Source organism: Melospiza georgiana, chromosome Z (genome assembly GCF_028018845.1).
Source record: "Melospiza georgiana isolate bMelGeo1 chromosome Z, bMelGeo1.pri, whole genome shotgun sequence".
NCBI classification, from domain to species: Eukaryota; Metazoa; Chordata; class Aves; order Passeriformes; family Passerellidae; genus Melospiza; species Melospiza georgiana.
This window is the reverse complement of record NC_080465.1, coordinates 82,929,104-82,943,376: the sequence shown is the minus strand read 5'-3', so window position 1 is coordinate 82,943,376 and position 14,273 is coordinate 82,929,104. Positions and strand designations below refer to the sequence as shown.

Sequence of the window (14,273 nt, the reverse complement as noted above, 5' to 3'; positions counted from 1 at the left end):
ATCTGTTTAGCAAATTCATGTAGTATCTGGGAATAAATACAAGTGTTATCTCAGGAAAATACTTTCAGTCATATAAAAGACATTTAGCATTTGGAAAGCTTCTGCACCAGAGGATAGTATTCCTCCTTCCCAATTTTTTTTTTTTTTTTAAAAAAGGAACTTGTGGGATAATACACTTTTTACCAATAGTACCGTAAATATCCAAAATTTGGCTTGATAAACAAGAATTTCTCCAGTAATCACAAAGAGATCAGCCATGAAAAATATCTTAGTGCCATTGCTAGACACTGCGTACTGAAAAAAGACCACCTTGGTGGTTTTCTGGGAAACCAGAGCTTAAGAGTATGTTACAGGAGAGAGCTTCCCAGAGTTGAAAGACAAGACAGCCATCCATTTCCCTATATTAAAATAATCTCATTTCATCCCACTGAGAATCCCTGCATATAAAAGTCATTTTTCATACACCAAATAGTTTAGTGCATCTGTTGTGCAGCAACTGTTTGTAATGTAATTGTAAATCACACAGTGCCAGGGGCAGGCAGCAGCTTGCCCGGGAGCCCCATTGCTCTGACAGAGCAGTGTGCCCCACAGCAGAGAGCCTCGGGAGCCCCGGGGCACAGCCGAGCCTGGCACCGTCCCTGTCCCTGCCCGGTGCCACAGCCCCGGGGCAGCAGTGGGGCTGCAATGGGGCAGCAGTGGGGCTGCAATGGGGCTGCAATGGGGCAGCAGTGGGGCTGCAATGGGGCAGCAATGGGGCTGCAATGGGGCTGCAATGGGGCAGCAATGGGGCAGCAGTGGGGCAGCAATGGGGCAGCAATGGGGCTGCAATGGGGCTGCAATGGGGCTGCAATGGGGCTGCCAGGGGCCGCTCCACGGTGCCGCACAGGTAACCCAGTGTGAACGCACTGCCTCAAATGCAGCCTGCCAGTTCTCATCACAACTGGGCAAGCCAACAACTGAGCACTGCAAGGGCTGCAAAAATCCTACCAGTCACTCTGCATGCATTTAAGGCAGTGCTGGGATTAAAACTGGCAAATTTAAAGGAAACACCACTTCTTAAGAGGACTGCCCCACTATGGGTTCTGTGACTTATTACAGTAGTACATAATAAAATTTCATTTCATTTTTTTATAATCAAAGTAAATTTGTAGAGGAATGCAATTATAAGTGTATCTATATGGAAAAAAGACTTAATTCATTAACCTGATCAGAAACAATTGGCAGATCCAAGCACAGTTCACTTTTCATATGTGTAGCATCTTACACAAACAGTGATCTTAATCTTTTACATTTCTCTAATGAGAACTATGGGGACCTGAAAAAAGTTTTAAATGCTGGTATCTAACAGCCCCTGACTGATGACACCATCCTGAATTAAAACAATGTATCATTTCCCACGAGGCAGAAATTACTTCCCTTTGGTATCAGACACAGCAAGTTTGTTGCCATTTTGCTTTGATGGAAGTGTAAACAAAGAAAAAAATCTGCTGTTTATATGATAGAAGAAAGACTGAGAAACTGAACAGAGCAAAACCTGTTACTATGTTAGAAGAAACAGTGAGAAAGTGAACTCTTAGGAAGGCTGGTTACTACATCACAAGACACCTTCTATGTTCTTGGTCGTGCCAGTTGTTACCATGCTGGTGCTGTGCACGCCCAGAGAGAACGGGAGCTCAGCCCCGTTTGCGCTCCACAGGGCGCTTTGGCAGCGAGGGAGAGGCACAGGGAGGAGAAGGGGCGCTCAGAGGTCACACCGAGGGCTGCAGGAGTCTGCACACACAGAGCTCCTGCAGCACAGCTGTCCAACAGCTTTCAACAGACACCCTGAGTCTTACTTGTACTCTGTGTCACCACCTTCAGCAAACTACCACCTTTATGGGCAACTTTCCTAGCCATAGAACAAAACCACTTCTGCTTCAAGCCAGAAGGAGATTACCTATTGGGAAAAAAGCTTATATAAATAGACAAAATGCTTTTTCTCAACTTCTCAACCACATTATGAAAATCACCACATAAGCACCAATTAGTATTAGCATCTCTTTTAGGAATCACATTATTTTAATTCACAGTAAAAATGCAGATGAGCTAAGCAGATTAAAACATCAGAACGAGCAACGCTCTGGCCACCTGTCCAAATAATTTGTGTAATTACATTTTGCAATCACTCTCTTGTAGCATGCAGTACTTAAAGAGCTGCTAGTGCATTCAATGAGAGAAATGTCACCTTTGCCCAATGAACTCCCAGCTGAAAAGTCACGAAAGCACTACACAAATCCCACATTCCCAGCAGGCTGACAAACCGGTGGCTGTCAGAGGTGTCCTGCAAGCACAGGACACAATGCAATTCACAGCGCATTCAAATCAGGCAAGTGCAGTAGAAGATGAAGTTGGCTTACTTTGGTTCGCCTATCTTGATACCCGGGTGTTGTGTGTAGGCATGGGAGTGCGTGCTGGGAGCAGATTTAAATGCCATGGGACAGATAGGACACTTGTAAAAGACTTCACAGTGACAACCTTGAATGTGAGACTTGAGGGCCGCCACGTCAGAGTACACGACATTGCAGTGCACGCAGCTGCGGAGAGAGCGGAGCAGAGTCAGTGCAGCCTGCCCCAGAGGGCTGGACATCATCAACACGGCTTTTCAAGCAAAGGTCAGAGAGAAACACACATGGAGAACAACTGCATAAAACTACATTACTCTGTCAACTGCAACAACCCCGTAAGAATCAACGTAACCAGCGATTTTGGGATCACAAAGTAAGGGGAGAGAAATCTCACACACTGTCATTTGAAAATCTACGAGATATGAGGTCAGAACATGTTTTTATGTTATTACAATAAAACAGATAGAAGGGTGGACAGACAAGTACTCTATTGATTGCAGAAAAATGCTTAAATCCTCTGCAAATTTGGAAAGAGATTTTCTAGAATTCATTTATATCACATGCAGGGCATTGTTTAAAGTACACCACAGCAATTTAGAAACTACCACCAAATGGAAAACCAGTAAGGAAAATATTTTCACAATTTCCCTTGTTTAGATTTAAAGAAGACATACTGGTAATGATTTTCTGTACATGTAATCAAATCAGCACTTGGATTGAAACTCAGGAAAACGAAACCAAATCCCTACTATCAGATCAATATATCATATTGGAATTCAGAAAATATTTTTCAAAAACATACTTCTGCTGTGACGAAAATTTGTGACCTTTCTGCATCTATTCTAAAATGAAACGATTAAAAAATTGAATTAATATTAGAACATAAGAATTTTTATACACAATGATCCCCTTTAATGTCCTATCTCCAGTAGCAAATGCTCCCAAATCAGTCCAAGAACATAGTGCAAACAGCAATTACCTGTCAAATGAGACAATTTCTTATTGATCAGTATTTTGCAGTAAGACTTGTACAAACTCTTCAAACGTAGAAGGCCTCCACCCTTCCAGAATTTTAATTTTAGCATCTATCATGGCAGTACGATTGTTTTCATATAAATGTCAATTTAATTTTTCAATAGTTTTACTGCCCTGATGATAACAATAAAGCAGGAAATGCAGTTCTACATTGAACTCAAAGATCCCATTTTACTTTTAAAATTTATCACCCTTGAATTTTATGAAATGCCATCCATTCTTTTTCTGGGCATTTAATTTACACTCTTAATAATATTCATTGAGTTTATATAGTCTCTGCTCACCAATGCATTCTCTAAAGCAGATTATTCTGGTCTTTTTTGGCTCTGTTAAGAGCTGTCCCAGAGAGGTGAGCACTTTTCCCAGCCGTGCACAGCACGGTGCACTCAGTGACACACGTGCTCCTCAGGTGTCCCTCGGAGAGCAGGGTGGCATTGCCACCCCCCCGTGCCACGGCCTGACTTTACTCTCGAGTGACGCCACATAACAACTGAACTCAGCATCCACCATTGTATATCACACAGTTCCTGAGGCCCAAGCCTTCCTCTGGGGACTGCTCCAACAGCTGCTTGCTTTCACCTGGGCAGCATGCAGTCAAACTGCAGGCTGAAGTTTCAGCTGACTCCGTGCAGACACGTAGCCTAAAGCACTGGAGTCAAAGGGAGCTTCCTGGCAGAGGCCCTGTGAGAGGCAGGACAGGCTGTGCTGCTCACGGGGAAAAGCACCACAGTTCCAGGAGAGGCTGGGCAGGCTAAGGAGGGAGGCAGTAACATCCCCAGAGACTGCTTTTGCTTGCCTGCGTGACTTAGGCTTAGTCGAGAATTCAGGTCAAGAAATTCTCGACTCAATGTGACATGAGATTTTTTGAGACATCTTGAAAAGTTTAGTGACTTAGATTCCCAGTGAAGGGGATTCTTTCTGCTGGTGTTACCAGCACAGGCCAGGAGTCCCCAGAGGTGATTCCATGTACAAACCCAAGAGACATACATGAGAGGGAAGAGCAGTGGAGTGCAGGAAGCAGGTGGAGGAGAAATGCAGGACAAGAAACACTACTGCTTGAGAGAAAAGGGTAAAAAGAAAAGAACCCAAAGAAATGAGAAGAGCTTGGAGTTATGTCAGGACATGAATTCAAGCTGAAAACAGAGGCTTGATGCAGTAAAAATGCTTTCATCCCTTAGGGGACAGGGTGAAGTGGACATGTTTTTGGAGTGCTAAGCAAAGCTCAGGGTACGGGTGGCTCTTCTGATCTCTTGCTGTGCTGCCTGCCACTCAAGTGCAAGGAAAATGCTAACAGAAAGCATCTTTTCAAATCTTTCAAAACTAAACATTTCTATGAAATGCCTCTGCTCCCCATTTTCTCAGTGAGTTGCCATTACAGGGAAATGTAAAAGTCAAAGGGAAACTGAAGAGTAACAAAGGAGAACCAAAAGACAGGGTTGTTTGAGAAAGGCAATTTCCAAGTGATGCAAAGTGATAAAGTCTACGAATCTTGATTTGCCACAGAAAAGAGAACAACCAGACAGAAGCAGCATGTCCATCAACATCTCAACCATACATTCTGGAAGTACTGACGATGACTCTTCTACCAGAAAGAACAATCTAAAATTCAATGGTTTGGAAAAACTCAAGAAGGTTTCTGAAAACCTGAAATGAAGATAATGTATCTGAATTCTCTAGACTTTATAAACCATGAAGTCCTGAATCTGTGCTACACTAGCTAATATTCGGATTTAATCATATACAAAAGTGGATGCCCAAAACAAAGCAGAATCCTAATGTATTTATTTCAAAATTTCAGTACTAATAGTACTGTTGCCATGACAATCTTAAACCCATGAAGCTGGTATTGTCCAAACAGTGCTTATGGAAATGGAAAACCACTTTAAAAACCATAAATTATACATCAATTGACAGCAAAAGGAATCATCATACTGACCGAAACCCAACTCTTCGGGTATAATGCAGGCAGTTCTTAGTGACATGGGTCTGGAAGTGGACAGATCTGCAGATTGCTCCACATTCAGGACACGTGTATGGAGATTTATGCTGATGAATTCTCTGGTGTGATGCAAAACTGCACTGGTTAGGAAGCAGCATCTGGCAGATATTGCATGTCTTCTAAATGATAAACCAGAATAGATGAGACAAAAGGTTTGGTTCAGCTCTACATAACATCTTGTGTCAAACTCTGCAATACAGCAAATAAAGGTTAAATGTCATAACTGGGATGGGACCCAATGCAGAAGCAAGTACAAACACAAGCCCTGCTAGCAGAGCTGGCAGGTGCTGGTAGCCAGACTGACTGGCATCCTGGGCTACAAAGCTCCTTCCTACACCACTGACCACGGGAGATACACGTGCTTTATGGAAATATTACTGGGGTGCCTTCCCAGATTACCTTCATAGTGCAAGGGGCCTACAAACAACTCCAAAATCAAATTACTGCTACTGTCTCTTATGGTCTGGGACTTGTGAACCTCACCAGGGCCTTGCAAAGATTTAAAATCAAACTCCGTCATGACATCAGTATGTTTTTAAACATGTATTTGCATGTTTTTAGGAATGTTCTAAGAATGTTCTGGCATATGTAGTGATGTGTACACACTGCAAGAATATTGACCAAAAAAGATCTCCAGATCTGCATTATAAATTATTTACTAACATACGCATGAAGAAATCCTGAAATAAATGCTCTGGGAGCACTGTGGCCTGGTGTGTTTGAACACAGTCTCTGTACAAACAGAGTTCTCCCATGTCCTGACGCAGCAGGATGGCAAAGTGCAAATCATTAAATTACAGCACGTTAAGCAAAGCAAACAGGCCATCGCTGCAATGCAGGTTCCACGGGCACTCCTGCCAGCCCACTACAGTTCTGTTCAGCATGGGTACATGCACTGCTCTCCTGCAGGGCTCTGCCTGAGCTCAGCTATCTACAGGGATGTCAAACTGGCACCTGCTTACAGCCTTTGGGGCGCAGCAAGGCTATGCTGAGACACAAAGAAATATTCACTTTGGAATGCCAAATACTTGGCCTTAATTGACCAAAGAGTGCCCAAAAGTGGGGAACTCACAGCCTCAGGCTGACCAGAATTGTTTTGGGGTGTTAACTTTGTCTTAAGTTCAGATAAAGGCCAAACTCTCTGACCAGCAATAAGTGCCACATTTACTGGGCTCAGTACCATTCCCCAAATCACTTTGGCTATTCCTGTATTAACAAGCTGTAATACAATACTGGAGAATCTGGAGCATAATTTGATTACTAAGAAAACAGCAGACCAGAACTACTTATTCCAGTAACAGAAACATTTGGAGGTTTCACAGTCCTTCCAAAGCCTTTGGCCTGCAGGACCTCTGAAGGAAACTGGGATGTGATGCCACAGAAGAGCCACACAACATTCCAGCCCCAGCTCAGTGATCTTCCTGATTTTGCAGCAATCTGCCAGACTCATTTGCTGACCCAACATGCCAGTAATGCTCTTAGTTAAGGCCCCTGCTCTGCTATTTCAATGAGTACAGAAAATGATTGATTGTAACTGATTACAGTAGAACAAGAAGCATCTACTGTGAAATTCTGACATTCAGCATGTTTGCTTACCATTTTATTTTGGGCTTAAGGTGGCATTAACTTCCAGTTCTCTCATTCCAACCCACACCAAAATAAAACACAGTTTGTGAAAATCATCACCTGCCTGCATTTAAAGTCAAAGTTTCAGAAAAAAAAAAGGTTAGAAGGAAAAATGGTGGAGGTGGAAAATAAAGATACACACATACGCTGAGTATGAAGGGAAATGAGCTATGCAGTTTCCATGGGAGCTATGTACTCCTATCCATAACTAAGAGAAATACTAACATTCATTAGCCAGATTTGCTACCTTTTCCCCCCAGCAAGTACATGAGGGTTTTATTCAGCCAGAAAACCTATCAGTGAGTCAGGGTTAATACTCCTTTAGCAGGAATATGCCTTTAGATTAATATTCCTTTAACAGGAATATTAATGGCAATAAAACATTACAGAAAAGTAACAACTTCATAGTGAATGTATTTTCATTGATAAGATTGTTCTACCATTGCTTATTTTAAACAAAACATTCTACCTTCGTAACAGGAGTATAAGAGCAGCTACTTACTCATTGGAAACACAAAACTATACATTTTCCATTTCAGGAGCAATTAGATGGGACACTAGAAAGAACAGTAAGCTGCAAATAACCTTTTTTCCTATTACCTGTTTGCAAAATCTAAGTGTTCATTTTTATTCTTTCTTCCTTCCAAAGAAAAAATACCAATCTCATCTAACCTCCCTGTCTTCTTCCCCCCACAATAATGGCAGTTTTACAGCAAAAAGACAGTGCCAAGCACTAAGAAGGAAAACAAGTCAGGGTATTTCTCATCCAAGCTTCTCAAGAGGTAACATCTAATGAAAAAGTAGCAACATACGTAGTAATAAATGCCTGTACAGAGCCTTTCTCCAGGAAACACTACCCCTACAGGATGCAACCAAACGCAACATAAAAAACAGCGGCTGCTTGACATATGAAAAGGACTACAAAAATGTCTAATTAAGATGTAAAAGGATGCTTCAACAAAGAACATTTAAAACTACATTTATTAAGCGTTCTTTTCAAAGGGAAGAACGTGAAAATAGCTTATTTTCCTCCAGTGCTTTGCACTGTTTTGTTTAAACCTGCAGCTCAGCAGAGCAGGTTTCCATGAGGAGACACAAACACGCAGACAGGCAGCAGGCAATGCCAGCTGCTCCTGCAGCTCCAGGGCCTTCCCTCCTTCAACAGCAGTACCTGGGAACCCGCACTTCTCTCTCCACCTCCCTGCAGCTGCATTTTCACATTCTGTCAACATCACAATGGCTTTCCTTTAGTAAATTGCCAGGATAAACAGTATCTAAAGGACATGTAGGGAGAGCAACTCAGCAGCAACAGGGCAAAAGCACCAGACAGAGGGAGAAAGGGAAGGGCAAAAGGTTTTGTTTACTTGGCCACAAAGACAAAAATCCTCACACCCTGAAAGTGAGAACATCACTTGATCTTTGTTCTCTTTCAATTTCTATTTTAGCCTCATCCTCCCAACCAATTCTCTGTCCCTCATTCAACTGCTTTGTCTTGTCACTTTCTTTCCTGCTTGCTTTTCCAGTACCAAAACCACCAGGTTTTTGCAAGGTCTACTGGACCTTAGATGGCATGTTACCTAATGGGCCTATTATGGGGAAAAAAAGAATCTATCTACAACCAATAAGCATCAGCAAATCAGTTAGCCAAACAGCTTAAGTATTAAGCAGCCCGAGCTGGTGCAGAATGTAATGGTCAGCCATTAGATCCTGTTCAGAACTGCAGCAACATCTGTGCACGGACATGTTCTGCTGAAGGAAACTCCCTGAGCTCTGCACACTTGTAGTATCTTACAAACAGAAATTCACTTGCATGGCATTCCACCTGGAATCCAGGTAACTTCAGTCTAACCCTGCCAGCCAATCAAAGGGAGGAGCTAAGGCAGAGCCACATAATCGAGGCTATTTCCACGTGCATATCTCTTTACATTACTACCTGTAGTGGTAGGTGCAGTGGAGCTGCTTCATGGTACAGAACAGGTCCTACATGCAGTGAATAGATCCTGACAGGAACCTGCCTGTGCTCCTAGGACTAGTGCATTTTTTTCCTAACTGCAGGACTTAATTAGCCTGCCCACTTTGTGTGATTCCCAGAAAGACTCCTGGGGCATTCCTGTCTCGAGCATGCTTGCAGGTTTTCAGCTTCCCCCGCAGCAAGAAGCTGGAGCACCAAGCTCACCTGGATGCTTTGAACCACACCAGAATCCCTTTTAATTGGCACACCCCAACAGAGATCCAACCGTATCATTTAATTGACCACCTTCACTCTGCCAGGATTATAAAATACATCGCACACTGATTAATATTACGTTTTATTGAATGACGTATTTCTTTCAGGTCAGGCCACATACATTAGTAAATAATTTTCAAATGGTTTTTATGTTGAACTCAGTAGCAATTGTAAGAGGAAAAGAAATGGAACCAACTAAACCAATGGTCACACAGAAAGGAAGACGTGCAAGTGAGAACAGCACTTTGCACTTTGTGAGGAAGAGCTGAGGCAAACAGCAGCATTCCTGCCAGTAGTCAGTGTGCCATTTGTCACTGCCCGAGTCCCTCCCTGCATGTGAGGGGAATGCCTCTCTCACTTAGGGCACTTGGTGAACTCTAAAACCTGAAGACCAATCTAGAATGAATCACTTAAAGCTATCATTCAGGTTGAATAGATGGGCTGTTAATGAGGGTGCCAATTAAGTGGATTCCACTGGCTAGTCAAATTCCAAAGCACAGAAAGAAGCATTAACATATGATTAGTAATACCCACGATTATTTTCTGCATTATCATGTTCAGCTGTAAGAAAGCTAATGCTAAATTTTAGCAAAAATATAAGTGTCAATTTCAGACTTCAGGGCCTATAAAGATTCTAAGTCTTATTTAAAAAGTGTTGACATTCACTATGTAAGTGCTTGCAAGACTTTCTATGGTTTTCATTTATCATTTTAATCACAGAGGTTCAGATAATAACAGCTAAATGAAAGTAAAAACATATCCAAAGTCTCCTAGGCTTATAGATGAAACATTGGAATGTAAACATAGGATACTCTACTTGTCCACTTGTGTCTGCGGCCTGCTGGAAATGAGTTGCAAGAGATGTCTCATCTTGGAAAACTTCATTGCACTCCAAACACTTTAGACTATGTCTACAGAGTTTTGATGGATCTTCGTCTAGGGGCATAGCTGGAATGACAGGAGAGCTCGCAGGGGCCGAGATCACTGTCCCAGTTAAGCCAGTCTGGATCTTTGTTAGGGAGTGCGTGCCAGCTCCCCCTGCGCTCTGGAGCACGGCAGCAGCAGTATTGCTGGAAGGAGATGCTATCATTTGATCTGCTGGGACTGGTTTTAGGATCAGGTGGGAACACTGCATCACGACGCCTTTCTCCTTGTGCCCACGAGCATGGGACAGGAGACTACATTTATTGTAGAAAACTAAATTCTTTGTACAATGATTACAAGTCACTTCAATTCGCACGCTCCTCCTGTCGTAATGCTGGGTCAGGCTCTTCTCGAGAGCGAACGAGTCGCCGCACTCCAAGCACTTGTACCCTCGTGTGGGTAGCGTGATTCCGGCATTGGCAGGGGGGCTGAGGTTTGGGACGTAAACGGGTACGGGATTGACGCTGCTCAGCACCTTATTGAATGCTTCCACTACAGAGCTCTGCAGAGATGACACCACCTGCACTCGAGACACTTTTTTCGAAGGCTGGGAGGCGGCTGCAGAAATTATTGCCTGCTTGATTTGCTGCTGGGGTTTTGTTAGCACTTGGCGCAGTTCAGAGGTGGTTTGGGCACCCTGAGGCAAAAGGTTAAGGTTGGCAAGATGGACTGTCTTTGGCACGAGTTTGGCACTGGCGAGGCTCGATGCTGGCACCATGACCGTCTGCTGCTGGATGGCGTTGGCAGCTTTGATAATGGCGCTGCTGGCGCTCTGCACGGACGCAGCAGAGATGACAGTGGCTTTCACTGTGGTGTTGTTAGCCAGCTTCAGATTGATCACTTGGGAACCTGCAGTTTTCACTGCTGAAACGGGCAGGAAGGCAGTAGCCACGGGTTTGATAGTGACCTGCTTGGGGGCAAGTTCTGCAGATCCAACTGCATTGGTGACAACTGAGGACTGCAGAGGAGCTCTGGGAGGAGAGGAGAGAACAGCAGTGGAAGTTGGTGAGGACAGGAGAGATGTCATGGAGGTTACCATGGAAGCACTCTGCTCTGGCTTTTTACCAGAGTCCAAATCAACTTCTGGTAACACTCTAGTAACAGTTCTCTTGATCTCCCCAGAAGAAGTCTTGATGGTTTTTATGCGAACCTTAGGAATTGCTGGTGTTGACCCTGCGGGAGAAGACGGAGACCCTTTGCTGCTGTTCTCACTGGAGACACTTCTGGGACTATCAGGCGGTTTGACAGACGGTTTCTTAGCACCATCAATGAAACTCTGAGACTCAGGAGACTTTTCAATAGCCCGGGGACTTTCACTCATGTCTTTTGGTAATGGAGAAGACTCTCCTGAATTAGACTGTAAATCTTTACTGCTATCTGTAGCTGCCTTTTTAGCACTCAGTGCTGCGATTGCAGCAATGCAGGATGAAAGCTTTGCTGATGACTTTGCTTTGGATTGGGAAATGCTGGCAAGATTTGTGTCACATTTTTCAGCACTCAGTTTTCCATCAAGTACCCTGTTTTCAAGAAGCTTCTCAGAATTGTCTTTTAGTAACTTGTCCTCTGTTTTTCGAGTTTTAAAAGGCTCATAGACACCTAAATTCATGGAGCTTGTCTCTGTCTCTCGTTTACCAGTTTTATTTTTATCTATACTACTTGAAACTGTGATTCCAGATTTAATTAAGTTCTCCCCTCCAAGTGCCTTTAGTTTGTCATATTCCTGCTGCGATAGAGATCCTGCCAAGACATTTGCTCTAAAATTTGCACGTATCTCCTCTTTATCTGGGGGGTCATCCACCTCAATTCTCTCATCATCATCAAATTCTTCCGCACTTGATATTGGGCTGAACTGGTTGAAAGCTGAATCCTTCAGTGTAGTCTCAGAAGCTGACCCATCATCTTTAAGTGATTTCCCTTCATCTTTACTGTAACTCTCAAGAGCTGCCGATGTCAGAAAGCCATTGTGCAAGCTATTGCCTGTGGAATGGTGGCCATCCTTATCCAGACCTTCGGAAGAATCAATAGTACGCACATTTTTCACAATGACGCTCACCCCAACATCAGATGATGATGGGATGTGGGAGTCTTCATCTGCATGAGCATTTTGTTTTATGTGGCTTTCGTGGTCATCATGTCCAGATTCAATAGCTGCTTTGGGATCTACCATGTCTGGTATGTCAAAGGCTGCAAGAAGGTCATCAAAATCTGGGGTCTTCATATCCCCCATGGCCATGTATTTGATTGTAAACAAATCTGTAAAATAAGCAGAAAGTCATCACTTTAAGCTCTAGTAGCCCAGTCTTACAGAAAACAAGTGCTTGTTCACATCTGCCATGCAAAGAAATGCTATTTCACTTCTGAAGTAATGTTTTCAGAGATTATACATTACAGAACAGTGACCAAGCATACAGTAGAATTATTACACCAAGAACTATAGTAATTTATAAACTCCACAGACAGTAACCTGGCAATTTTATTCTGGGCCCAAATTGCAGTGACTTTCTTCCTGTTCCCTCTCCTACACCCACTCCTATCCTCACTCACCCAGACTGCAAAATACCTGGACATGCATAAAAATAACATGAGACATTTGTAATTCCTCTGAAGTCTTGACTTTCCTTAACAGCTGCACTATTAATCTGAGGAGTCTTCCTGAAAATAATGAAGTATAAAGTAATAAACATCTGTAAGACTTAGGTATTCATCAACACTGGCTACCTGGAAGTCCTTGTGGATTATGAGAAGGCAACTGAGGAAGATTTTTAAAGGATACTGGAATAGATACAGACATTTCATGAAACAGCTTCAAATAAATATAGAAGAGTTTGGAAATTTGTTTACACAGTTCACTTAATGGTTTTGGGCCATTTGTCTAACCTATGAAGTTCTTAATAAATAAACAGATGCACACATAGAATCAAAATCACAAAACAAGTTTCTCTGAGGATTAAATGGAAAAGACTGCAGACACCAAAGCATATAAAATCCATGTAAACTGACAGAAAGCTTTGACACAGTTTCTCGTAATCTGGGATACTAATTAGTTGCATTCTGGTTGTACATCTGTCCATAGGTGTCTTTTAACAGTTGTTGCATCCATTCAAAAAGAGCTAGATAGTCTCCCTAGTCTGAAACTTCTTCCAGTTATATATCCTGGAGTTTAATTAACATTTGCCCATAACAATGAATGAAGACCTGCTTACACACTTAATTCCTCTTCCTCCAAGTATGTTTAAGATCACAACTGCCCAGCAGAGGAGACAGAGCTGTCCTTTACTGAGAACTACGGCTGCCCTTATCAAGAACTTCTCTCATTCTTCTAACTTTTCAAGCAATCAAAGTTGAACAAAAAGGGAGACAAACATGGTCAGTTGTGATACATAAGGAAGAAAAGATCTAACTAGGCCATTTTACTATCTCCTCCTCACTATTCTAGGACACTCATCTTAAGATTCAGTATATAAACTATGTTTCCACCACAACTGCCAGGACTCTGTGGCCATATTCCTCCCCTCTCTTTTTTTTCCCTCCACAAACCTTTTAGTAACTCTTTCCTTTAAGGATAAAACTCTGCCTTTTATCCAAAATCAAAACTAAGGGACACCTTTGCTGCCAGACCAGCTGTGAGTCTATTCCTTCTCTGGCCTAACATGATGCCTGTAAATACTTCTTACATTCTCAATTTTTACTCTTTTATTTAATCCTTAATCTTTGAAGAACCAACCAACTCTCCCTTCTTGACACTCACCTTTCTATTCGCCCAGACCTTCCAAATAGCTAAACCACAAGTCTAACAACTTTAAACAATTGCTTTAATTGGACCAGACCATCTTTTCTGCCTTACTGAATTCCTACCCTTTGCCTTCAAATCCCATCTAAATATCTAACTCCTTGCTTTTGTTCAGACAAATGCTCAACTTCAGTTCCCTCAGCAGCAAATCTATTTGTTATCAAAGGAAAAAGGAAAACCACCAAATTTAATCTTCCTCTACCTATGGCATTCACATTCTTGTGACTTCATTCCTTTACCTGCCCTAAACTCTTGTTTTTACAGCTCTTTGTACTACATACATTTGAG

At 42.6% G+C, this 14,273-nt stretch overlaps 1 protein-coding gene across 7 annotated transcripts in view; it reads right to left on the bottom strand.

Annotated features, from left to right (window-relative positions):
- The window catches only part of ZNF532 (zinc finger protein 532), a 42,841-nt gene that overhangs the window by 11,164 nt on the left and 17,404 nt on the right, over nucleotides 1–14,273 (bottom strand). For all 7 annotated transcript variants that reach the window (XM_058044513.1, XM_058044509.1, XM_058044508.1 and 4 more), the window contains 3 exons: nucleotides 10,089–12,448; nucleotides 5,356–5,537; nucleotides 2,397–2,573 (listed from right to left, as the gene is read on the bottom strand). In XM_058044513.1, the coding sequence (XP_057900496.1) occupies nucleotides 2,397–2,573; nucleotides 5,356–5,537; nucleotides 10,089–12,428 (2,699 nt within the window). In that variant the 5' untranslated portion in view covers nucleotides 12,429–12,448. The remainder of the gene's footprint in view (nucleotides 1–2,396; nucleotides 2,574–5,355; nucleotides 5,538–10,088; nucleotides 12,449–14,273) is intronic.